Source organism: Benincasa hispida, chromosome 10 (assembly GCF_009727055.1).
Source record: "Benincasa hispida cultivar B227 chromosome 10, ASM972705v1, whole genome shotgun sequence".
NCBI classification, from domain to species: Eukaryota; Viridiplantae; Streptophyta; class Magnoliopsida; order Cucurbitales; family Cucurbitaceae; genus Benincasa; species Benincasa hispida.
This window is the reverse complement of record NC_052358.1, coordinates 19,816,478-19,844,347: the sequence shown is the minus strand read 5'-3', so window position 1 is coordinate 19,844,347 and position 27,870 is coordinate 19,816,478. Positions and strand designations below refer to the sequence as shown.

General features: G+C 36.3%; 1 protein-coding gene across 9 annotated transcripts; it reads right to left on the bottom strand.

The window, feature by feature from the left end:
- Positions 1 to 33: 33 nt before the first annotated feature.
- LOC120088439 (molybdenum cofactor sulfurase) lies at positions 34 to 26,947 on the bottom strand. 9 transcript variants are annotated; one of them, XR_005484923.1, is made up of 23 exons: positions 26,651 to 26,942; positions 26,335 to 26,433; positions 25,295 to 25,353; positions 24,890 to 25,050; positions 24,358 to 24,509; positions 22,972 to 23,098; positions 22,294 to 22,396; positions 22,148 to 22,193; positions 21,547 to 21,585; positions 20,659 to 20,815; positions 19,624 to 19,726; positions 13,417 to 13,533; positions 12,199 to 12,276; positions 11,983 to 12,084; positions 10,779 to 10,878; positions 9,281 to 9,391; positions 8,644 to 8,708; positions 2,551 to 2,702; positions 2,133 to 2,365; positions 1,821 to 1,960; positions 790 to 900; positions 465 to 620; positions 34 to 348 (listed from the first exon to the last, which is right to left on the bottom strand). XR_005484923.1 is itself a non-coding variant. In XM_039045735.1 (22 exons), exons 2-22 carry the CDS (start codon positions 26,344 to 26,346, stop codon positions 528 to 530), a joined length of 2,265 nt encoding a protein of 754 aa, XP_038901663.1. In that variant the 5' UTR covers positions 26,347 to 26,433; positions 26,651 to 26,942; the 3' UTR covers positions 34 to 527. The 9 variants fall into 9 exon arrangements, 8 of the variants coding, with proteins under 8 accessions (XP_038901663.1, XP_038901659.1, XP_038901661.1 ...); XM_039045735.1 differs by having other exon boundaries at positions 34 to 620; positions 25,295 to 25,357; XM_039045731.1 differs by having other exon boundaries at positions 34 to 620.
- Positions 26,948 to 27,870: the final 923 nt, after the last annotated feature.

Below are 27,870 nucleotides of genomic sequence, written 5' to 3'. Positions count from 1 at the left end.
AAAATCAAAAACTAAATAGTTATCAAACCAGACTTAAATAATCCATTAAACATTTTTGTATGCTTTTGTGACTTCAAAATTCAAATGTTTAAATAAACATAAAATACAAGATAGTGATAAAATACATCAATCAATAAAAAAAGGGTTTCCATAGTCAATCCATATTATTGAACTTCAGAGTCAGAATTCGTGATGGAAGACGAGCATGCCATTTCCTCCGAAAGAAATCAAAGATGAGCTTTCTTCCCGATTCCTTTTCCATTTGAATATCTGTGTGTGTGAGAACAATGTCCATCTTTTATGACCATCAAATCGGCCGTCCTTTTGAATGTAAAATCTGTCGGTTCCCTATCTCAAATAATACATTTTATTTTTAGTCTATCATTATTTCTTTACACCTGAATTAACTAGTTCATCTTTAAACTAATCTTGACGGGCATAAAGAAAGAAGACGTTTTGCCTACTTTAATACTTTACTGAGTCTGTATGTATTCGCCGTGCACCTCGAAGCTATTCGGAATCTGCGATTATACTTTCTCCAACTGAAGCCATACGTCACCGGTCTTCCCTTCTTCAGCCTCACATTCATATCTCAGCAGCACCCCAAACAAAATTTTCCCCTGCTTCAATGGAATAGGTCGTTAACCCAATGTTAGGTTTATTAATTTAACAATATTATATATAATATATATATTATATATATATATATATATATATATATATATATATATATATATATTTATATATAATTTTAATTTAATTTCTTTTTTAAGAAAAAAATAACCTAACCTTCACCCTCCGGTATGTTGCTAAAGTAGCTAAAGGTTCGTTTGTCTTCCGGACTTCTTCAGCATCAATAACAAAATTGATCATCTGGCAACGGTTACATCCACCTAATGACTGGAAATGTAAACAACGGATACGTTATAAACAGAGTGATACAACAGCACATTCATATTTAATGAATGATCATATAAACCTGGCAAAGTAATGATATATAGTTAACTTTACTATAATCCATCAACTTAGACTGTGTTTAGTTTAACTTTTCAAGTGTATAATTTTAAAAATAAGTTTAAAAAAATGAAACATTTAACAATCTCTCAAAATAGTTTTTGAAATATTTTAAACGATTTTTATCAATGAAGTTTAAATAAAAATAACTTTTTTGAAAAATATCTTTTTCTCTAATCAATCCAAACAAATCGAAAGGCTTTTGAATCTAGTAATAATTGTAGTAGAGTAAGAGGTCATGATTTCACATGATTATTATAGAGTTATTTGCTCTCAAATTAATGTGTTTTTATATCCATTAGTGCACGAGTCAACTTATGCACCCTCAACTAATCTCATGTGAAAACCCGTCTGATCCAACAATATTTGGGTGTCAAGGAAACTCGTAGGATATTAAGTCTTAAGTAGGTGGTCACCCAGATTAAATGCATTACCTCTCAACCCTTTATCAAATGCATGCCCTTCATTTACCACTAGGCAAACTCATGATGGTTTACACTCTAACTAATGTTGACAACAACTTTTCAGGCCATTTAAATTTTTGAGCTCGTGACAAGGGAGTGACATAAAATTAAATTTATCGTAACCCATCTGCTTAATCCTTTTTTTTTCTTTTTTTTTTTTAGTTTCTTTCTTTCTTTCTTTTTTTCCAATCTAAAATTAAACATAAATCAGACCTCTAGAAAGATTTGCAACAAGCGCACGGTTACATTAAATTTATCATAGTAATTAGTATTCTAGTTTCAGTACAACAAACATTCAGCAAAATATCACTGTCATTGCCATTGATTGTAAAGATAACTTACTCTGAAGTACTTGTTGCCAATTTTAATATTTCTCCACTCATCTTCAGCATAAGGTCTGCCTCCAGATATGACAAGATTTGGCCGGAACCTCATAGGATCAACTTGAAGTGATGTTCTACGAATGTCCTTTCCGACATCTGCTAAAAACCATGCAACTTAAGATCACCTGATTTGAAATTCAATGAAGCTAGTTCCACATCTGAATCACAGTGAACTGATTAAAATTCATCAAACAGTATTTAACTCAGATGCCACTAGAAAAGTTTGTTGATGGAATTGCAAGAATAAAATCGTGAATAACGTATAACCTACTTGAATTCAATCTGTTGTTGAGGTCTGATACACTCTCCTCAGATATCAGCAAGAACTGTGCTTCATTGGGAAAATTCAAGCAATTTCGTGATTCTCTACAAGTACCAACATCATCTCTCTCACACAAGCTGACAAAATGACTGGAACTTATATGGCGCAACAAAGTACATGGCCGACCAATAGCTGCACTAAACCAAGTATCAACTCTCTTGTCGTAACCCTGGACTTGATATCTAAACGATGGAATGACAATTAGTTCCAACCTTAAAAGTTTCCCAAAAAAAAAATAAAGAAAAGAAAAGAAAAGAAAAATCTTCAAAATTCTTCAAACAGTCTGTCAGAGAAAAAAATCACAAAAAAAAAGCGCTAAACACGTTAGGCCATGCAATTTGTAATTCTAATATATCGTATTACTCACATCTGACCATTTAAACTTATTTCTTCTCTCTTGTCATTGCATGGATTTGAATTCAAAGTGATCTGCAGTCTCTCTTTGCAACGTGGGGAGTAAAGATACAATATTCCCTGACTGAGGTCAATATAAGTACGTACAAGTGACATTTCAGGAACCTAAAAAACCAAGTTCAGATTAATTAAAACTCGAGAATGAAGGTCTATGATCTAAGCCATATTATAATTTCTCAAAAAAAAAGTTAAAAGCAGATAGCACGAAACCTTAAGGACGTGATGAGAGACTCAAGCAAAAGTAACAAGGACACGGGTTCTCTGGAACTAGCATGTTAAATAAAACCATTCTTGATCACACTTCAAAGTAATCCCTATGACCATATCAAAATATAAATTGGGTTATGGGTTGCTTAAATTCTAGAATTTGGACTATTGGGGTTGGCCTTTCATAAAGCCCCAAGACCCCAGCCTCAAAAGCCTACTGGTCATCGTCCATGGCTTTTTTGGCCTCATGGCCATCCCTGTGGGTGGATCCCCTGGTATGCATATATTAGAGTTTATCGTAAGACATTTAGTAGAATAAGCACCTATCTCTCGAAAAGAGCCCTTGGATCACTTCCTTGGGCTTAAGCACTTAGCCAAATAAGCACTTACTTTTTTACCCATAACAGCTGTGCCCCCAACTCTTGATCAGAACTTTGTGAGTATACTATTTATTCTTTAGATTATGAGTTTTTTGTACCTTTTGGTCATAGATGTTTGTCTCGATTTGTTTGCAAGTTTCTTTATAAAGAGATGGATGGCGTTCATAACTCCATATCTTACCTGAGTTATTGATTTCGCACTTGATTTTCTCTCTTGAGATTTTCATGTTTCTTCAAGGTACATTCATTTTTCTTATACATTTTTTCTTCAAAATATCGAGCGATTACAAATTAGATGAGTTTGGTTCTAAACAACATTCTATTGAAATATGTTGTATTAGCCCTAAGGACATATTTGTAGTTTACTCTATATTTACTAAATTAGGGTTTCCCCTCATTCTGAGGTTGGGGTCTCTGGTAAGTATGACATTAAACAATAAAACTTTTCTATCGTGGTTTTTTCTCCCTGGATTAGAGTTTTCCACGTAAACCTTGTCTTGTCTCTTTCTTTCTATCTTTCAATATGGTATCAGAGCAAGGTGATGAAACCCTAGCCCCGATAGAAGAAATTCAGTCATCAAACTTGATAGGTGAGGGAACATTGGCAGACACGACTAATGTGGCTGTGATTTAAGTAGCCATTGATCGATATCTCCGAACCATCTTAAACCCAGCACAACCCGAACCATTTGAAGCCCCACTGCCAGACTTCAACAACCCAGTCGGCGCGCATCTCAGACAGCTTCAATCGTCGAGTATCACCAACCCCCCAATCGGCGCACATCTTGGACAGCTTTAATCGCCGAGCATCACCAACCCAGTCGGCGCGCATCTCGGACCGCAGCCTCGACTTGGATTGCGATCGACACAAGGCTCTAGTGGGTTCGCTCCAGCCGGCGCGCCAAACGTCCCCCAGCTCCAGCGTACCAGTCCATTCCAACCGAACATCGCCGATGGGGGTGCTTCGACTTCGCACACGATCGGGTTCACTCCAGACGGCCATGGGTTCGCTCTAGCTGCCGGGTCGGGTCAGATTGGCGCGTTTGCTTCAACCACACAGCCGATCGCCAAGCCCTCCGTCCGTTACCCACCTTCGCAGCCATCTGGGAGCAATGCCAATCACGGGCCGCCCTATTTTGCCACCATGGTACTGTGAGGTGGAGGCTACTACCGGAATTCCACCTCACAGTACCATGGTGGACAGCCTCTCCCTCATGTGTACACTGTTCAACCTCAGTTTCGAATGGGCGATTCCATTAAAGAAAATTCCATTACCTATGGACAGAAACATCCCAGATCTGAATCCCATGGGAACTCCAACAACAATTGGCCAGTCTCCAACAACAGATGGTTGCTCTCAGAACCAAATTGAATGGCCATGATTCTTCCCTGATCTATTCAGAAAATCCAGTAACAATGTTTCTTACTCTTCCTACTACTAATCTTTTATCTGGGACTAGGAAACTCTGCAAGAATGATCACGGGAGAGAAGCTGAATGGACAGAATTACTTCTCTTGGTCCAAAACAATTAAAATGGTTCTTGAGGGACGCCATAAGTTTGGGTACTTGACTGGAGAGATACCACGACCAAGTCCTAGGGATCCTCAAGAGCGTGTCTGGAAGGGAGAGGATTCATTGCTCCGCTCGATGTTGATCAGTAGCATGGAACCACAAATTGGGAAACCTTTACTCTATTCAGCTACCGCACGAGATATTTGGGATGCAGTCCGACGGTTATATTCGAGACATCAGAACGCATCCCGCCTGTATACTCTACGTAAACAGGTTAATGAATGCAAACAAGGGAGCATGGATGTAACGTCACACTTCAACAAGATGTCTTTGTTATAGCAAGAAATGGATCTATGTCGGGAGATCACCTGGAACTGCTCGCATGACAGAATTCAATACTCGAAGATAGAAGAAGTTAAGCGTGTATGATTTTCGTGCGGGGTTGTACCCTAAATTTGATACGGTTCAGAGTCGAATACTAGGGCAGAAACCGATACCGTCCCTCATGGAGGTCTGTTCAAAGGTTATATTGGAAGAGGATAGATCAAGTGCAATGAATGGGCCTGGTGTTACCACTGTAGAGTCAGCTGCCTTTGGGGTGAAATTTGTTGGATCTGATAGTGACAAGTAGAATAACAAAACACCCCCAGTATGTGAGCATTGCAAAAAACAGTGGCACATGAAGGATCAGTGCTGGAAACTGCATGGTCGACCTCCAAATGGTAAACGTCGCCCTCCAAATGACAAGTCAAAATCTGGTCGTGCTCTAGTGAGTGAATCGATTGAGGGGGCCACACAACCTCCGGTGACCAACCCAAGTGATTCAGGTATCATAGGGATCGGAACAGTTGCTCAATCAGGTAACCCTCAATATTTTAGTTTCCTTGTTGAAGGGAATGAGTTATGGATTCTAGATTCAAGAGCGACCGATCACTTGACTGGCTCATCTGATCGATTTCTCTCGTACTATCCAAGTGTTGGAAATGAGACTCGTAACTGAAACAAGACGGCATCAACTGCAGGCTATATTTCGATCATGATTACTGTCGAGTATCTACATATTCTGAGAGGATGTAAATGCGTTTTAAGCATCTTTTTTGGCCTTTGCTTTTGTTTCACTTTTACAAAGTAACTTTATGCTTTAATATGAAAGCCGACCTGTGGAACACGAACACATACTCCGGAAAGAACGCCAGAAAGGGCGAGGTCTTCCTAAGAAGACCGATGAGCCTTACCAAAAGTGAAGTAAAGAACACCGACAACCTTGCCGCAACCTTATCGACTACCTTTCGAATTGCGGATGGGTCCTTCACTCCTGTTGCTGGAAAAGGCAAACTATCACCATTTCAGGGATTAATTCTACAAAATGTCCTACATGTGCCAAAAATTTCTTACAACTTGTTATCAATATAAAATAACAAAAGATTTGAACTGTAGAGTTGTCTTCTCACCACATGCTGCTTTGTTTCAGGACTTAAGCTCGGGAAAGACGATTGGCACTGCCCGATATGACAGGGGCCTCTATTTCCTTTCTAAAGATGCTTCTTCCAAGAACTTGTTTAGGACTAGCCTTTTATCTTCATTTACTATGTCTGAAAAAGATTATTTATTGTGGCATTTTCGTCTTGGACATCCAAGTTTTCAATATATGAGATATCTATTTCTCCACTTATTCCATAATGTGAATATTTCTTCGTTATCTTGTGATGTTTGTATACATGTTAAACAACCTTGTGTGCCTTTTGTTCCTCAGACCTATAAACCTACCCAGCTTTTCCACTTGATCCACAGTGATGTTTGGGGTCTTTCAAACATCTCTACCTTGTCTGGTAAATGGTGGTTTGTAACATTCATCGATGATCATACCCGACTTACATGGGTATATCTCCTTGCTGATAAGTCCGAGGTTCTGTCTACCTTTAAACAATTTTATACCACTATCTTAACACAGTTCAACACAAAGATTGACATTCTTCGAAGTGACAATGGTCGTGAGTTTGTCAATCACACCCTCCAAGAATTCCTAGCGTAAAAGGGAGCGTCCATCAAAAACTCTTGTGCGTATACTCCACAACAAAACGGGGTGGCTGAACGAAAAAATCGCCATCTCATTGAAGTTGCTTGTTCCTTGATGATTCCAGCGTCTCTCCCTTCATACCCGTGGGGAAATGCGGTCCTTACCGTAGCTCATCTCATTAATTGGATGCCTTCCCAGGTTCTAAAGTTTCAAACACCCCTTAAGTGCTTCAAAGAGTCCTGCCAGTCTACCCGTCTTATTCCTGAGGTTCCTCTTCGTGTGTTTGGGTGAACAGCCTTTGTTCACACTCATGGTCCACACCGGACTAAGTTTGCCCCACAAGCTCAAAAGTATGTGTTTGTCGAGTATCCCCTTCATCAGCGAGGCTATGAATGCTTTCACCCATCTTCCAGAAAATACTTTGTCCCTATGAATGTCACATTCCTTGAAGATAAACTGTTCTTTCCCATTAGTCGTCTTCAGAGGGAGACCAGAAGTGAAGAGACTAATAATTCCACATACTCTGTACCTATTAGTTTTAATCTTGAGCCTAGTCCTAATATTCATGAACCCAGTCTACCTAGTCTCAAGCCTAATTCTGCTCCTGCTATTCCAGTGTCTGTCCTTCCTACTAGACAAGTGCCCTGGATGACATACTATAGGAAGAATCTCAGAAAGGAAACTCAGGAAACCTCTGGTATTCTATCGGAACGTGTCCAAGCATCGGAACCAACTCAGGTTCAAGATCTTGTTGTTTCAGAGGAGATTCTTGAAGAGAAGTCTGAGAACATAGAAAATGATGAGATGAGCTCAGAGAAGATTGAAATTTCAGGAGGTAATGAGGTGCTGGAAGATCCTCAGGAAGATGCAGAATTGTCTCAGAATCAAGATTGAAATTGCCTACACCTATTTTGTGGCCCAGAGGAATGAGGTGCTGGAGTAACATTCCCCACCTTGTTCCTCTAGGCCACAAAATAGGTGTAGGCAAGGGTCCCGTCGTCCCATTCTTTAGTAATGTTACTCCTTATAACTATTAACTCATTATAGGAAGTTATACGGTATTTCTAAATCTATCCATATGATGGTTCCGTTATCCGCATGAAGCTTCCAGTGGAGGCCAACCCATGTAGAATGGGCATGGACTTAGGTCTCCAAGGACACTAAGAGTCCAACTTTTAGGATAATTCCACGAATTTAGACCCACAACAAGTCTGTTTCAACGATTCATCACATAATGGTTAAATTAAGTTAGTAACAATCAATCAATAACTCGAGGAAAGGAACCAATTGATCTGACCAAGCTTTTCTACCTAAGGTATCTTGTTCATGTCTTAGTTTGTCCAAGACTACTCAGTGACCATTGAAAAATCAATTCAATACTAAGGGACAACTCCAAAAGAGATATCCCCAAATTCCCTCGAAGCACTTGTAGCCACAAAATATGTTCAATCCTTCTATGTCATTTGTAAGAAACTAGTTAGTTTCTCTCATTTGCTTGGGTCATTCTCGTGAGGTGACTAACCAGTTTTTCATGACTTGTCTATTTGCTTGGGGTCATTCTGAGAGACTATACTACTTAGTTCATTGAAATTAGGCATTCCCCATGTTCAAGGGTAAAGCAAAGGCTATTTGGATAAGTTCAAAAGTGTTACTCTTTTAGGCAATTTGGAAGGAGCCAAAAATGTCTGCAGCACAAAATGTAATTAACCATATGCTGTTGGAGAACAGTTGAATCAAAAACCATCATAAAGGCTTGAAACACTAAAATTTGAGCAGAACGTAAAGCTGGGATTTGGCTGAGATTTCCGAAGTATTGAGCAACAAATGCTAATTTTTGCACTTTCAGTTATCGACTTTCTTGTGATGGTGATGTGTTCTTACATGTTGAGAGAAAATATGTAAAAGAAGGAAGATGATGAAAAAGAATACCTTCTTCTGTGTAAGAGTTTCACCCGTCAAACTTTGAAGTAGCCACTCCCGATCATGAAGAAGCCCTGGTCAAATCGAAGCCGGGATTCAATAAAATAATAATAACAATAATAATAATAAACTGCTAAATTAGGAAAAAATCAACATAACTGTCAGAACCATAATGAAAATCATGACCATCGGTATGCCTTTAGAATATTATTGAAGCTACATCAATGTAATAATAGAATACAAAATAAAGAAGAAAGAGAATTAATTCACCAGACACTACATGTATGAAATTCACAGATCCCTTACACAAACTAATGCTCTACTATTTCTGGAACCAGTTTTTTTGGGGGTGTAGGAGAAACCAGTATCGGCAAAAAAATTGTCAGATTGATTTAGTTTCCCTCGCTCTATTACTCCCTCCATTGATAATACATAAATTGTTATTTCAGACATCATGTTGATCTATGGCTTTTCCTGAAATTTCAGATAGTTATTGTGTAAATGTATTGCTCCTAGCCCCTAATCATTCCCAAGTTCTCCAAGAGATGTATCAAGCCACAATCAAAGATCTTGTGAAGAAATTATTGGTGTTAATGGTAACCATACTCATCAAAATGCACAACAATATATACAAGTAAATGGATACCTCGACTGCCTAACGGCCATCTATCCATGCTGAATCCTGCACACGATTTGATTGGATAGACAGTAATAGACTTGAGGTCAAAACCAGGAGCTGAATATTTACTCTCAAAACCTGGGATAAATTAACAAATGAGGAGGTAATCACCAACAGTATCACAAGTAAATACAAAATCAAGGCATCCTGGATCTCCATACTTTAGTATCATCATACTCGAACCATTCAGCAATACAGATAGATTTAAGTAAACTGAAGAATACTTCTGCAAGCTACATCTTGACAGTGAAAAAAGAAAGAATACTCGACAGGGTCAAGAGCAAAATTTAGCATGAATGAGCAAAATTTAGCATGAATGAACATCGTAAGATATCGATGGTAAGACTTGAAGAAGGATTACACTTTATGAGGGTTTGACGCCAGGTGCGGGATGTGATCTCCATCTCCAACTTTGTAGTGATTTAGTCTAATAGAGATCAAGTTTCCCATAGAGGAATTCCCCGAATACTCGACAGGGTCAAGAGCAAAATTTAGCATGGATGAACATTGTAAGATATCGATGGTAAGACTTGAAGAAGGATTACACTTTATGAGGGTTTGACGCCAGGTGCGGGATGTGATTTCCATCTCCAACTTGTAGGGATTTAGTCTAATAGAGATCAAGTTTCCCATAGAGGGAATTCCCCAGTTTTTATTACTTTATAAATAAAAATATGTTAAATATTAACAAGTACCTCTCTCTCTCTCTCTCTCTCTCTCTTCTTTTTTTTTTGTAGGAAGAAGATTTTTTTTTTTTTTATTTTGTTGGAAGAAGAAGAAACAATTTCATTGATTGATGAAATAAGGGAGTGAAAGCCCCAGCACCTATTGGTGATTACAAAAAAGCTCTCCATTTGAGATTAAGAAGGATAAACTAAAAATGTGCTTTGATTACACCCTAGTGGTAGAAAGAACCAAATCCATAAAAAGATCAAAAGAGGAGAACGAATCCGTGAAAAGAAGACAGTTGTGTTCCTCCTACAGATGCCAAAAAAAGGCTCGAGTAAGAGCCAACCACAGAGTCTTCTTAGTACCACCAAAAGGGGGACCCACCAAGATAGAACCAAGCAGATCAATGATGTTAATTGGACGGCAAAAACCAACCAAAAGTCTAAAAAAAAAACTACCAAAAATGGGAATTAAAATGACTATGCATAAATAGATGGGCTGGGGACTCGGAATGATTTCCACACATAATGCACCAAAAGGGGAAAGATGCATATAAGGCATTAATATATCCGTAAGTACATTTAGAAGTATATTACATGCATGTCAAATAATATAGAAAATTAATCTTTTTTATTATTTATAAGTTCAAATGATTAACTTCGCTAAAATACTTGTATTATAAATTAATTCAGGAAAATGGTAATATGGACAAATATATAGATACGCGAACAACCAAAAAAAGGATCATTTAAATTGAATTTAATAAGCTTAAAGCTGAGAGTGATTGAAAAGTAACCTATGTCTGTGAAATGGATGGACCTTCCACAAAATTGTAATCCATGTCTAGCATTAGTTCTAGTCGAGACAAAGGAGGTTGCCACAAAATCAATGAACTTCTGCTATTAGACAGAGCTTTGTATGAGAACATCCAAATGTTGTCAAAATTGTTTTTAGATAGAGAGAGAGAACATCCAAATTATGTGTCCTTTCAAGCTAATAAATATTAAGGGTTCCTTGAGGCAAAAAAATCACTCAAGTGACCATAATATTATTTTAAATATGCCACATGGCCAAAAGAATTAGGCTAAATTATAAAAAATACCCTTAGACTTTGTAATTTGTGTCAAAAATACCCTTGAACTTTCGAAAGTTTCAAAAATGCCCTTAAGCTTCCAAAATGAGTTCAAAAATACCCTTACCATTAGTTTTGATGGAAACTGTTAGTATTCTGTGTCAAAAATACCCCCTAAAATTTCAAAATTTTCAGAAATACCATTAAACTTCAAAAAAGTTTTTCAAAAAAAGTATTTATTGTTATATGAAAAGGAACCCCTAATACCATCTTTCCCTATTTTTCCTCTTTTCTCCCCTATCTTCTTCAATACTCTCCACTCTTCTTTTTGTTAAATGTTTGACATTTGTTTATCTCAAAATAAATAAATAAATAAAACTATATACTTCAGTTAGAAAGAGAATAATTGAAACACCAAAAAATTTTAGAAGTTGTACGTTAATAGTTGAGTGTGTCTTAATAGCCAAATACATTTTATTTTATTCGACTATTTATCGTTTTGGTAGATTTTGATTGTGGAATTTTGTGAGATTTTATGTTTTAACCTAAATTTTTTTTATTTTATATTGGTAATTGAGAAAATGGGTGTAAGAGTTAAAAAAATAGGAGAAGGATGGGTGTCCATATGAACAAAAAATGAGGATATCTATATAATTGGTTTAGAATTGGTTTTTTCGAATTGAAGAAAACTATGAACAAATTGATCACCATATTAACAATACGAGAATTTTTTTTTTTTCGAAATCTTAGCGTTATTTTTGCAACCAAGTATTAACAATTTTTGTTCATATACTAACGGTGAGGGTATTTTTTAACTTTTTTTTAAAGTTTAAGGGTATTTTTGAAACTTTTGAATGTTCAGGGGTATTTTTGACACAAAGTAATAATTTAGCCAAAGAATCAATAAAACTGAAAAAAAATGATTTACCTTGACATCTTCATAAGTTGACATGTATCCCAAGGATACTCTCACAGCACCAGTTGGTTTTCCATTAATGATATCATAATCATCCCAGCAGATATGGCCTGCCTGGACCAAGTAGACAATTAATGAGGACACGAGAAATTGGATTCGAAGGGGAAACTGAAATTTGGAAATTCATTTATGACCCACATATAAAGAGGTAGGAACAAAAGTATTTACCTCGATATTTCTAGAAAGATCCGAATGAGATAGACCAAGATGTTTTGCACATGCACCAGGATTACAAAAACATCCTGTCTACACAGAAAATAAAATGAAGAGATGGTTAGTAGCAACCAAAACAAATCAGTAAAATTTTCTTATCACAAAAATTTTGGAATAATCAATTTCCGCCAAGTACAAAGTGAAAATTGCTAGCGATAGTCCCATCAGCTTGTATATGATAAATAATAAGGAGCTGGTTGGGCCACAAACTTCAAGTCGATGGTGTGGGCTATTATAGTCCAATCCATGTTTGGGCTTTAGTTAGAATAGTTAGAGTAGTTGGTATTTCCAACTATTATAACTAGACACCCAAAACACAACCTATGGTAACACAAATTAAAATAGTTTGCACCCCAAACACAGACTATTATAACCATAAACTCAGTGTATTTTAAAGCTCAAGTGCAATAAAACACAATAGTCTTTTGGGGTTTAAGCGCAAGGCGCAAAAAGGTGCACTATATATAAAAGTGCTAGTGTACTACACTACCAAGAGAAATCATAGTTGAAGTGGAAATATGAAAAAACAAAAAGACCCTTAAATACAAGAAATTTTGCATTTAGGCTTAGTAAATTTGATTTCTTTTAGTTAAATAAAGAACAACCACCTCAATTATTACAATTTTTTTAAAAAAAATGAAAGAGTAGGTCAAGGGTTCAATTCATGATGGTCACCTACCTAAGAATTAATTTCCTACGAGTTTCCTTGACACCCAAATGTTATAGGGTCAGACGGGCTGTCCCATGAGATTAATCGAGGTGCACGTAAATTAGCCTAGACACTCACGATAAAAAAAAAAAAATTATGAAAAAGTCCCAAGGCCAGGACTTCAAGCATTGAGGCTTCACAAAAAACGCAAGCCTTATTTTGTGAACTTCTTTTTCAAAGGCGGGGCGCCAGACCTGCATCTTGAGCCTAGGTGTCAGACCTGTGTCTTGAACCTAGGCGCATGCCTAGGAGAACTTTTTAAAACACTACATAGACTATAACAACCACCTCAATGCCCTAAATGCCCCTTAACATATCAACCTACATATTTACCACATAAGGAAATCAAGAAGAATGAAATCAAATGAGAATAATCAACAAAGAGTCGATTAGAGATCATTTAAAATAGAAAATTTAAAATAGAAATTAAAAATATAAAACTACAGTAAAAGCAAAAAATTTACCCTCAACTGAATCCCACACAAAGAGGCCAGTTTTTCCACTTCTCGATGTCCAACCCAAGATCCATCTGGTTGTCTCAAGTTGAATGAGACCACAGGACCCATTTTGTTACATAGTGTCTAGAAAGGAAAAATGAAATACATAATAAGCTACTTTCACTGAAACCAAGAGTTGAAGATATAATTTGAAAGTGCAAGAAACATAAATTCATCAACACATCACGTCCATGTACCACGCTAAATCACTCCTTGGGCATGACCTTGTTTTAACAACCGAACCAAATAATCACATGAAGAGCTTGAAAGTAATTAGAATAAGAGAATCGTGATTAAGTTCCATTTCAGGGTTCTGAACCCTTAAAAATGGACGACATTTATTTGTTTAAATACACACTTGATTTTCATATCAATGCTTCAGACATGGGACCTCATACTTATGATTTCACATAACATTGTTAATGGACAACTAAAGAGATGTTTCAAATTTTTTCCATATTAGAAATGAGGCCTTGGTGAGAATCAGTACCAAGTATACCCCTTAAATTACTCCCATCTCATCAATAGGTCTTAGACACAAATTGATAGATGATACTCTCTGTTGATACTACACCAAAAAAGGGAAACTTAAGGCATGTTTGATTGGCAACCTGAATTCTGTTTTATGTTTTTATATTCACTAAGTTCAGCGGATATATGTTGAGTAGGCAAATTATGTTTTTGAAACTGTTTTCATATAATGTGATTCAAATAGTGTATAAATAAATTTATTAACAATGTTAATAGAAGTGTGTTGGGTAGGCATTTAAAATATGTATTATATAATGTGTAATAAATTACATGATATTACAAAATAATAATTATATTTTTTTTTTAAAATAAAACATATTCATAAATTAATTAATAATAGTTTATATTTAACGTAAGTGGATGTAACTACAACTAGCTTTATGATTTACAAATATATTAGCAAACACATTTTGAACTATTTAAATTGGAATCGAATTTCTGAATTTGCTACCAAACGCATAGCTAAAACATGAAATACAATTATGTTGTGAAAACCTTGTTTTTAGATTTTTGTTTTCAAATTGCCTATCAAATAGTCCCTTAACTTGTATGTGTGTCCTTCTCTTTCCAGCCTATTTATACCATGCTAATAGGGACTTGGTGTACCCTTTTGTATCCAGACCATTCATATCATGCCAATAGAGTAACAGGTATCCAGTCATCTTTTCCTATTACAAGTTGAAAGCCTAGAACTTGGGAATCCCAATTATTCTCGCCTCCTCTTATCAATGCTCATCCACATCTCCGATTTCCTACTTTCCTGATTTAATTAACATATTTCCTTCACCTAACCTGACTATTTGACTTTCTATTTCTGAGGCTTCTCAGACAATTCGGGTGCCTAACATTACCATCAAGGTCAGCACATAGCAACACCTCGTCCTCAAGTGGAAAGAAGGAACTGCTTCTAGATGATATCCAAGAATTCTTGTGAGGCTTCAAAAACTAGAACCATGTATTTGATAGTACATCCATGCCGAGTCATATGTGACTCTTATGCACAACCAGAAGCTATTCTAGTTTCACAAACCACTCCAAATTTGAGTCTAATCATGGTTGTCGTGTTAGTGTAATAGCACCTGGTCCCAAAGCCTTCCACATTTGGAATGCATGGAAAAGGTAAATGATGGCCGTGGTGGACAAAGCCAAACGGTAGGGCAACCTTACCATTCCTTCTAGACAACAAACGTGATGAAAGTTTCTGGTTGAGTTGGTTTTTTTTTTTTTTTTTTTTTTTGCACATGCCAAGAAAGGTAACCAATGTAGTTAAAGCTTTAAGAAAACCGGACCATTGATTTTTTTTTTTTTTAATAAGAACAAACGGCTTTTGTTGAGAAAATATGAAAGAATACAAGGGCATATAAAAAACCAGCCCAAAAGAAAAGGGGATCCCCTACAGGAAGGGGTCTCAACTATGCAAAATCATGCCTATAAAATAATTACAAGAGGTCCTCAAAATCGAAGCCTAGAGAGACACATGAAAACGAACAAGGGACCAAAGCTCCCTATAATCCCTCTCCACACCTTTAAAAACTCTGTTGTTCAGCTCCCCACCTAGAATGGTCGTGTATCAACTTAAACCAGAATTTGACTTTACAAGCCAAGTTTTCCATTACAGAAATAAATTCAGCCATAAAAAGCCTTGGAAAATGTAAAGCCCCTAGCCCAGATGGCTACACCAGAGTTTTTGTTGAAATTCTGGAACCTGATCAAGACAAGCTTTCAATCCACCTTTGAGGAATTCTACAAGAATGGTAAGCTCAACGCTCGTATAAAAGAAAACTTCATCTGTTTAATTCAAAAGAAGAAATTAGCAATGGCGGTCAATGATTTTAGGCCAGTCAGTTTAACTACCATAATATATAAAGTCATTGCAAAGGTGCTGGCCAAAAAACTAAAATTGGTGATGCATAGTATCATTGCTCCTTCCCAAAGTGTTTCATAGAAGGAAGGCAAATTTTGGACCCCATTCTTATTGCCAACAAGCAGTGGAAGATTATCGAGTGAAAAAAAAAAAGGGGTGGATCCTTAAGCTTGACATGGAAAAGGTTTTCAACCATGTTGACTGGGATTTCTTAGAAAAAGTATTGAGAAACAAGAATTTCCATCTGAAATGGATAGAATGGATTATGGGGTGCGTCAAAAATCCAATGTTTTCAGTCTTCATCAACGGTAGACCAAGGGGAAGAGTGGCTGCCACAAGAGGCTTAAGACAAGGTGACCCCCTTTCACCTTTCCTTTTCCTTCTTGTCAGTGAAGTATTAAGTGTGTTGGTGTTCAAACTTATTCAATCCAGCCTTGTTGAAGGATTTGTGGTTGGCAAAGAAAAAATCCATGTTTCCATCCTTCAGTTCGCGGATGACACTTTATTATTTTGTAAGTATAACAGCACCATGCTTGCAAAACTTAAGCAAACAGTGGAGTTTTTTGAATGGTGTTCAGGTCAGAAAGTTAATTGGGATAAATCAGCCCTTTATGGTATCAATGCGGATGAAAACGAGTTGATATCCACAGCCACTTCTCTGAATTGTATGGCCGACCACCTCCCCTTCTCCTACCTAGGGTTGTCTCTAGGTGGTTATCCGAAAAGTCTTTCCTTTTGGCAACTGGTTTTGGATAAATTTCAAGCTAAACTAGATAAATGGAAAAGATTCAACCTCTCAAGAGGAGGTAGAGCCACTTTATGCAAGTCAATCCTATCAAATCTTCCAACTCATTACTTGTCCATTTTACTCATGCCTGAAGAAGTTATTTCTAAAATGGAAAGGATAACAAGGAACTTCTTTTGGGAAGGGCAGACCGGTAGCAAGCTGAATCACTTGGTGAAGTGGGACTCGGTGCAAAAAACCTTAGCGGATGGATGCCTTGGCCTCAATGGCTTCAAATCAATGAATTTAGCACTCCTAGCTAAATGGGGGTGGAGATACTTTAACGAGGATGATTCCTTCTGGGGCAAAGTAATCAAAAGTATACATGGCAAAGATTCTTTTAATTGGCATACAGTTGGGAAAGGTGGTAGAAGTTTGAGAAGCCCTTAGGTTAGTATCTCGAAGTCTTGGCTAAAGGTTGAATCTTTGGCCAAATTCATGCTCGAAAATGGCAGCCGGATTGCACTTTGGTTAGACCCTTGGGAAGGAATGACTCCCTTCAGTACCTTGTTTCCATGTCTTTTCAGAATCACCATGTTCCCAAATGGCTCGATAGCTGACCATTGGGACAGCCGTTTGGCCTCTTGGTCAATTTCCTTCCGCAAATTATTTAAAGATGAGGCGGTGTTGGCTTTCCAAGAGCTGCTGGGGAAAATTGCAGCAAGAAGAGTCGTAGAGACATTTAATAAAAGGGTGTGGTCCATTTCAGCTTCAGGTCTTTTCATGGTCAACTCTCTTAGAATCCACCTTTCCCTCTCCTCCCCTTTGGATAAGTCTCTCTACTTGGCCCTATGGAAGACAAAAAATCCTCGAAGAGTTAGCATTCTCATCTGGATAATGCTAAATGGTCATCTGAACGTAGCCTCAGTTTTACAAAGCGAGCAGCCATCCAATTCCCTCTCCCCTTCAATCTGCCTGTTGTGCCTTCACTCTAACAAAGATCCTCTCCACCTTTTCTTTTTGTGCCCTTACTCAGCTTGGTGTTGGGAGAAGCTGCTGTCCATCTTCAATATCTCATGGGTTATGAGCAATGATTTTAAGGGAAATGTGCTGCAACTTCTAGCTGGAACAAGTCTTCACAATCACAGCCGATTACTTTGGTTTAATGCGGTCAAAGCTCTCTTGGCAGATTTATGATTTGAAAGGAATCAAAGGGTGTTCCATCATAAATCTCTTAGGTGTCAAGATCGTCTCGAATCTGCCCGTCGTCATGCTTCTTCATAGAGTATCCTCTCCAAGCTTTTCAATAGCTACAGTTTAATGGATTTCAACCTCAATTGGAAAGCTATTATCTCCATTCCCAACGGTGGATCTTAGCTTAGCCAGTTGTTTGCTCTCCCCCATCTAGTTCAGCTTGTTTAGTTTAAGTTTTCCCCCTTATTCGGCCATTGTTTGGGCCTAGTTATGTTGTTCTGTCTCATGTTTTTGACTTCTCTATTTATTAGTTTTATATCCCGTTTCTTTGGATGTGATGAGGACGCTAAGGGGGTGTCAACCTAGTTGAGATGCCCAGGTGTGCCTGCTGATCCTTAAGTCTTAGTCTTTGCTTTGCTCATTGTATAACCCTCTTGTATTTTGGGCTTTAGCTCATATCTATTTTAATATAATGAATCGTTTCCTTTTAAAAAAAAAAAAAAAAAAAAACCCATAAAATCTCACAAATACCAGCACTCCAAAAAAACCAACCTTTCTCCCCAAAAGGCAGATTGAGGAGGAATTCCTTGATCATAGCACCGATGTCTCTGGGCGAGCACTGGACATGTTGAACGTCCGAAGAAAAGGGTCCCATACACCACTCGCATAATCACAGTGCCAAAGAATGTGATCCAGTTCTACCACTACCTTCTGACAAAGAATACTACAAAAAGGCCCAACAAGCGAGGGCAACTTTCTAGCGAGCCCATCCAACATATTAGCATGACTGTGAAGGACCTGCCAAGAAAAGAACCACAGCCTTTCTAGGAACCTTAATCCTCCAAAGCACTGAAAAGACCGATTCACCGAAACATTGAGTTGTAAAGGCTTCTAACCAATAGTGTTCTTTGAGTTGTATGATCTTTATGTCTCTTTGTACTTTAAGCATTAGTCTTTTTTTCATTATATCAATGAAAATTTTGTTTCCATTTCTCAAAAAAAAAAAAAAAAAAAAAAAACCGGAACATTGATATCAACCTCAATTTCATGATGTTCTCAATCATGGACCATCTTGAGCTCGAGACAGATGTTCATCTAGGGGCATGAATCTCGCCCCCTTACCTGTTGATCTAAGGTAGAGTGGGATAAACCATCTGACCTGTTGATCTAAAGTAGAGTGACGTAAACCATCTGACCTGCTGATCAAGGATAGAGTGACAAACCACCTGAAAAGGTGGGTGCCAATCAATGATATGGAAAGTAATGTAATGCCATGCCAGTATTTTAGCCCACTAGAGCAATCTGCCATCCTAGCCATTGCTGACTTGTCATAAGAGATACAGAAGTTACTGACTACCGTATACTGAATGTGTAGAAAGTTAGTAAAGATACTGAAATGGGAATATTTTATCACAACTGAACGCCTATCTACTGACTTCGTATATTTTATCTTGGGATTTTTTCATATCCCTACATGTTAAGCATATACAAGTTTATAGGTTTAAAAATTAAATGCGTGAAATCAGAGAAGTTCCTGAGTTTGAACCTTTGCAGTATCATTTCATTTCTTTTCTGTTTCATGTAATAGTCCACTTGTTAAATTTCGTACTAATTTATAATTTCCAAGCACACCAGTGGAAATAGTCCACTTGTTAAATTTCGTACTAGTTTATAATTTCCAAGCACACCAGTGGAAATAAGTGTTAAGAATGTCAGTCACAGTTTAGAGCTAATTTAATACATTAGTTCTTGTGCAACAATAAACATTTTGTAGACTTTATTTGAACACAACCTTTAAACTAACAATATAGGACACTTTTGGAAAAATTTGAACCAACCACAAGTTTGTACTAGAACTAACCTTGGAAGAGCAACTTCCATAGAGAGTGCATACACTCGTTCCATTTGCATGCCTCAGGGCCACAAGGATATTCCTCAAGTACGTGGCAAGTGATGAAGTATGCCTTCAGGTGATGATGTCGAGTATGCTTAATAAAATAATCAGTTGATAAAAAGTTGAAATATAACGATTAAAATAAGCAGAAATGATAAAAAATGGAAGAGAGATTAACGACTGATGAGTGCTATTGTCATCAGTTAAATTCTCAATTACAAGGACGTAATATAATAGTCATTACAAATCAGTCTTGCTTTGGTGGTACACAAACCATGCTTATCACAACTGAGAAAGATACAGATATATAGAATGAAAATCTGAAATACAAGGATATAATTGCAGCAGCAAGCAAGAAAAGAATCTAAAACAGCCCAACATAAGAATATCACAACAGACATATCAACCAGATGCGCTTACACATCAAACAGATAAAATGCAAAGAATTTGAGAATAATAAAGAAATTGTAACGTACTATTATATTTCTTTTCAGATAAGTCAAAATTTGATAATCCAGTTACATCCTAAATGGGTGTTCACTAAAACCAGCCAAACCAAACTGAATGACAAAACAAACTGAAAATTAGATTTTTACTCGAGTGTCGGTTCGGTTTTGGTTTAAAATTATAAGGAAACCAAATTGTTTGGTTTGGTTCGGTTTTGGATTTGAAAACCAAACCGAATCATTTATATATATTATATATATCTGAACCAAACCGAAAATTTGAAGTTCAATCAATTTGATATGTATCCAAAGCCAATTTTTCGGTTTGCCTAAACTGAATCCAACCGTGAACACCCCTATTCCTAACTTTAAAAGCACGTGTCAAACTAGATAAAATCCTCAAAACAATTTCAGGAGGGCAGCAAACTGCAAAAGTTTCAAGAATAAAAAATATGATCTTAAATCATTTTAGCCAGAGAATATGGGTAGATGAACAAAATTTTTCATTATTTATTTGCAGAGAAAGCATTCAACTTAAAAGTTGCATTTTGCATACCGAGATATTGCAGGTATAGTTAGAGAATTTAGAACTTTGAACCCATGGCACAGAGAGGCTATGCTCAAGAATGGGATTGTACCATCTTCAAAGAGCTCCTCGATGCCCTCTCTCCGTTTGACATAGTCAATGTCGGCAATTGAAGCAGCAACAGTGCCTATATAGTTAGAAACTTCAATTAGTTATCCTGTAGTCTGCATATGGTCTAACCTTTTTCTCAGATTGTGAAACCTAACTAGTTAGCAGAAGACAGTCTATTGATAGAATCTGAAGTGAGGAAGTGCGAGCTGGAATCTGGAGGGGGGTGTTCAAGAAGATGTGCTAAATCCAGCTTAGAAATCTTCTTTTATGCACCATGTGCTTGGTGGTTATTTAGGAACTAGAGAGAGCTGTTTACTTCTGGATTGGGGGGGTGGTTCAAGAGAATGTGCTAAATCCAGCTTAGAAATCTTCTAATGCACTGTGTGCTCGATGTAATCTCCAAATGCAGAAACTGTGGAGCATCTCTTCTTAAGCTGCCCCTGCACACTCAGTATATGGTGAAGGCAACGGGAGAGATTCTAGAAGACTTTTGTATTACCAATCAAGGTCCAAACCAAGGTAAATTTGGTGCCACAAAGGTTTAAGAAGAAAGCCAAGGTAAATTATGTACAAAAGAGGCAAAATTTTGCAGGTGCTAAAGAGTATTGGCGGGAGATTCTGACCTTAATCTTCATTTTCTAGGAGCTCTCTCTCTGGCTCTTAATCTTCATTTTCTTAAAGTATACCCAATGGGAAGGGCTATCTTGTAACTATGGTTTTGGTAGAGGTGATTTCCCTCTTTGTAACTTTTTTATGTGGAACGAGGAAGAAGAAACAGGTCTCCAGTTAACATAGCTAAATACAAACCTCCACTGAAGTATGTTCTTTTTAATAACTTGGCAGCATCTGCAATATTCAAATAATAAAAATATGGCATTAGAAGACTATGAGTTAAAAGATTTCCAACAAAAATACAATTTAACTTTATTATATGACACATAGCTCTAATATATTTTACCGGAATCTGCTTCATTTCAGTAAAAAGGGGGGAAGAGAAATAAACTAATCTTAGGAAATATCTAAGCTCAACTAATTTCTTTTCATTTGGGTCTCTGGAGAAATGAGGAGGAAAAACAAGAGAGAGTATTACATTGTAGCAAAAAAAGATGATATCAATGGTATGTCGGTTGTTCACAGATGTAATATACTTTTGAGGAGAACATGCAATCTATTTAATCACATGTATGTATGATTTGTATAATTGTTTTGTCAAAATTGAGGCTAATGCCTCAAGCTGCTTTGAAATTTATTCTTCGCCAATTCAAGAGAAAAAGTCTTGAGGCTTGAGGCCACCTCTATTTTAAAACATTAGTGGTACCAATACGTTGAACACTAATCAGGTGTATAAACTTCAATCACGCAGATGAAGTGACTTAATAGATTATAAATTTCTTAGAGAGATCCTTACCAGTATGAACTATGAGAGCGCCAAGTCCAGTTGGATACCCAAACAGCTAAATCAGAAAGTATAAAGGAATAGTTAATAAGAAGATTTTAACAAGCACAACACATAAGGTAGTGGCTTCAGGAAATTCCAAAAGATTGTGAACACACCTTATAGAAAGAGATAACAACAAAATCAGCCGGAAACTTGGATAAATCTGGGGGGTCTGTGACACATCCTTTTGCAGCATCGATCAAAACCTTCCAACGTCCACTGGATTTTTTTTTTTTTTTTTTTGAAAAGGAAACATCACCTTTCATTGATTTAATGAAAAGATACTAATACTCAAGAATACAATGAGACAAAAAAAGAAAAATGATTTAATGAAAAGAGACTAATGCTCAAGAATACAATGAGACAGAAAAGGAAAAATCAACTTAAAACTAATACAACCAAAAGACCCAAGTCCGGTGTCCACTGGATATTAAATGAATAGATGCAAATTCAAATAAATAGATTTTAATAACAAAAGTTAAACTTGTATTAAATGAATTCTGTTAAAAACTATATAATCTTAATCAGAAAAGATAGAAGGATTCAAATTATGTAAATTCATATAGCATCAACAATAAGCATTTATCAAGAGAAAGGGTTGATCGCACGAAAGGATCTGTATCCAATATGAATGTATTTGATTATATATATCACCTCAATTAAATACACGATTGAACAAATTTACTCCAAAATTCAGGATGTGCCAAATACATTCAAAGTGTAGGCTTGCAAAGCATGATGAGAAGTGGATCAAAGATGTTAGAAACTTAAGACAAAATGGGGGTATTAATTACTTAAAAGATGGAGAGCCATTAGAATATCTAATTGAATCTTCTTTAACAATCTTCACCAATTCAAGGCTAAATTTCGAACCAGAGAAATTGCACTCTGAAGGGAAGGCAAACAAGTTATATGCACTGCCTGCACAAGGTGAAAAATAAGATAAAGCTAAAGTTATGGAAACTCCTCAAATTTGATGCTATCAGCATCGGAGTCATAACATAAGTCAAATTCTCTGACAAAAACATATAATGAGCATGGATTTTTCCATACCACTTAAATGTAAACAAGATGGATCAAGATTAAAATCGCATAATACAATTATCTTTTTAACAGAAAACAAGCAGTTTGTATGCATTTTCTTTACTGGAGAAAAATATGTGTGTTGATTGAACAGCACAAAATAAACCAGAAGAGAGCATTATGGATGCAGTCATGCAGGCCATGAGTCCAGGACTCAGGAACTTAAGGGTTTGTTTAGTAGAAAATCCAGATTCTGTTTTCAAATACCTGAAAACAAGAAATACAACTCTATTTTTATTGAACCCCTTGTTTTCAAATTCTCTACCAAACAAGTCCTTTCTTTGTAGATAGAAACTCAGGTCTCAGGAAGTTAAACAAACCAATTTGAGTAAGGAAAGCACAAAGGAACCAAAGTCATACAACAATTATTGCAGCGAAGTTAACAAGGAGGCATGACTTGCCAACCCATAGCCTCAAAATATTAATCCTTCTGAAGGTTAATCGTAACACCTGAAATCTGCCCCGAACAGACGTTGGAATTTATAATATATGAGGTCCTATATAAATCAAGATAGGTTCCTCATGTATTGCATATTTGGAATGATTATAAAGTTATTGATATATTTTAAAATTTGAATAAGTTTAACACGCTCCATGTGTTTTGAAAATAATAGGAATAAATCCTAGTTTAAGATGGTGAGATGAAGTACATGTACATGTGCTTTGAAAACAATAGGAATAATCCACAACCGATTGCTCATATAAAATATTATGAAGTTTCCAATTTTAAGGGTCGGCAAACACTGTGACAGCACATCAGGTAAGCCATATCCCAAAGTTCAAGTGCTTATAGCAAATGAATGGATAAAATAGAAGACTATTTCAGTCATCACAGATAACAGAAGGTTTGGGAAATATCCTATTAGAGGATAACTTTTTAGGACCTAACATAGATTGTCCTAACTTAAAAAGGTAGAATAAGTTTTCAATGAACTATTAACCAAGGGAAAATTTGATAGGCACCAAATCACTAATGCCAGAAACCAGCCAACATTTGAGACCAGAAATTTTCAAACAAGTAATAAATGGACTAGAAACCATCACTCTCAGCTTGCACGCGTGGAGCATGAGTTATTCCACTACAACCAAAGACAAACCTGTATGATCTTTATCCAGAAACTTGACTTCATTTCTCCTTAGTATTTGGTGCTTCGTCGCTTGCACTGATACAAGATTTCCTGTGAATGCATCATGTTCTGCATCTTCAATATCTATGGCATAGGCTTGAGCTCCTTGTTCAAGAGCATATCTTATAGCAATTAAGAAATTTGACATGGATTATAAACTACAAAATAAGAATCTTCTTGAGTGAAAACCAGAAGAGAAAAATAAAGGTTCTAAGAAGCAAAAGCATATAGAATATGGATAACATATTATTTTTATCTTACAGAGATTTGGCCTATGAGCATCAAAATAAGATAGATACAGTCTCAATGTCAAAATGCAACTGATTAACTAAGAGTACATTGAACAATCAATAAAAGGGCCATTAATAACTGTATCACCACGATGTTCAAACTTGGCATCATTAAACAAATCCCCTGAAAAGAACCAAAATACATACAAATAAAGGTGGCCAAAGCTGTTCACATGAAAGTAATAACAAACAGAAAACACTCTGAAGGATACTCCCTGATTCCAAGAACACTGTTATGGTTCTCTATAGTGTACACGAAGCTGCTCTGATGACTCCATGGGAAGGCTTCACCAACTAATTTTAGTGCTGCTGTTGCACCAGAAGTAAATATGCATTTGTAGTCTTTAGGAGAAGCATTGAAATAATCAAGGACCTGCATTCCACAACATCATTCTTACGAGAAATATGAAATGACGAAGATTCGATTGCTCATAAGTCATAAGTACTATAGAAACCATAATTAATCCAAACATTTACCCCCATATCATTTTTTCAAAGCGGTGTGTGGCTCTGAAATTCAATGTTATAAGACCTAATAAATTGAAATAATTGCAATAAGAAGAATTCAGAGTTCTTTGGCCAAGAACTAAAGAGTATATGGATTAAAGTACACTTACCTGTTGACGGGCATTCCTTACAATGTCAGAAGTGGCAAAGCTAGAATCACTTTGGCTATCTAACTGTAGCTTAAGAAAATTCAAATGTAACAAATTCATGTAGCATCGTAAGTTTCTAAGGCCTAATCATCAGAAGTCCAAAAGAAAAATAAATCCCAACCCAAAAAGAAGAGCCTGGTGAACCTTCCCTTAAGCTAACCATTACCCTTAATTCACTGTCCAATGGGACAGCATCAACAGTTAAGGAGATTTAAAATGTTTGACTCTTGTTGGAGTTTGGGTCTGAGAAGAAACCTAAAGGAGGCTGAAATTACTGTCCTCCTTTCATTTCTCTCAGGAAAAAAAAAAAAAAAACAATAACAATAACAAACAAACAAAAAGAAAAGTCATGACGTTTGGCAGGTGACAAGATGCTTAGGATTTGAAGTATCCCAACTCCCAAGCATGCAAACCTGAGGATGGGTTCCACAACTATGATGTGATGCAAGTGCAGCACGCTGCAAGACCAAGTCTTTTATTTGAATGTGAAAAAAGGTTGTAGTATAAAACCATGAAGACGTTTAACCAGCCTAATATTAACCTGTGCAAAGTAGGTCATCATAAAGACATTCAACCAGCCTAATATTTGTTCGCTGAATTTAAACATCCTTTTTAGTTCATTAATTAATAACAATCAAGACTATTAGAGTGTATAAATAGAATATCTGGTGTTCTAAGCATCTTACGTCTGAATCAGATTCACTGATCAAATCTTGAATGTCTAAAGTTTGAGTACTTGATGCATTCCCAGACAAAAGCTAGAGCTAAGCATTTTTTAAAAAGCCATTTTCCGCACAACATCTAGAATTTTAAAGGAAGTATCCTACAGGCTATAGCACTGAAATAGCAATGCAATTTTACTCACTGAAGTAAGGACTCATCTTTATAATTCATCTCCAACCCCTCATCCAGGTTTGGACTGAAAATACATCAGATATTATCAAAGAAGTTATTCCACAGCATTGCAAAATTAATTTTCATGAAATAACCTAAAAGGATACGAGGATTTCCATATATATTAGCAGTGAGATCTTTAAAGATCGCCTCCATTTGTAACTCGGAATACAAAGTTGTTGCTGCGTGGTCCAAGTAGGTCATACCTACCGAATTCTGAATGTTTAGTAACGAGAAAAGCAGGAGAAAACAGAAAGTAAAATAATACGAAGAATTTTGAATGTTTGACTCAAGCTAATTGAAATACTTGTTCTTAATTATTAAATAAAGCAAAAAGGATGGCGGAGATTAAAAGATATCGACAGCCTGAACAGGTCCATGGTCCACTACGATCACTTTCTCAAAACTGAATCGAAATCTTACCACCGAGGCGCTTAAATTCAGTGGCTCGAATTTCATCGATGGTTTTTGGACCGCCGGAATAGCCGTAGTCTCGACCGAATTCCTTGAGAAACTCTTCCTTGGCCGCATCCATGATCACCAGCTCAATTCATACAATACCGGAGTTGTGAAGATCACAGACGCCGAACGAGATAGAAGCGGAGGAAATGTTTACGAAGCGATGCGTCGGAGCTCGAAAAGCGGTGGCTGGTTCCGACTGTAATTCGACGTCTTTCTTACGACTACTCGTTTGGTGATAAAACTACAGATCGTACGGAGTCGTAATTGAAGATTGTGGGACGACATGTCGACTTGATGGACATAGGTCACCTGGCGTTAGGATGTTCAAAAAACCCGATGATCTGAAAAAATCAATCAACCAAACGCAATCGTTCGATTTAGATTGAGTTACAAATTTTTTTGGATTGGGTTCAAATAAAGGAAAATTTTATGAATTGTGTTGGTTTATGGGTCATTTAAAATAGCCCAAACCAATCTGAATCAACCCGAACTTATTATTAATTTTAAAATATAATTTTTTTTTGCTTATGTACAATTAGATATATATATATTTATTTTAGTTTTTTCTAATTTTACCGGTTTTTTGGATAATTTATTTTTCAATAACTCTTAAAAATAGTTTTTTTTTTCACTTTGAAAAAAGATTATATATTGTATAAATTGAAATTGAGTTGTAAATCTTAATTCATATATGAAAATTGTTAAATCGAATTTTTACATAATAACATTTTACTTACTTTTATAAATAAATAAATGACTTGACAAACCCGAACCAACCCAACCCAAATATTTAATGGTTGGGTTAGGTTGGGTTGGGTTCATTTTTTAATAAGATTATTTGGGTTAAAAAAATTTACAACCAAACAATTGGGTTGGTCTAAAAAGTCATTCAGCCCAACCCAACTACAGACACTCCGTCTCCAAACTCTACTTAGTGTCTGTCTCTCTCTATATTTTGTTGAAATATAATTTAATTTAAATAACAAATTATCATTAAATTTTTATTTTATAATCCTAATTATTTTTTATTTAAGCCCGGTTTGGTAAGCCTTTGATTTTTTTAAAAAAAATTAAACCTATTTCATCCATATTTCTTGTAATGATTTGCATCTTTTTAAATACAATGGTTGCAAAAACAATTTTTTGAAAGCTATTTTTTTAGTTCTTGTTGATTTTTTAAA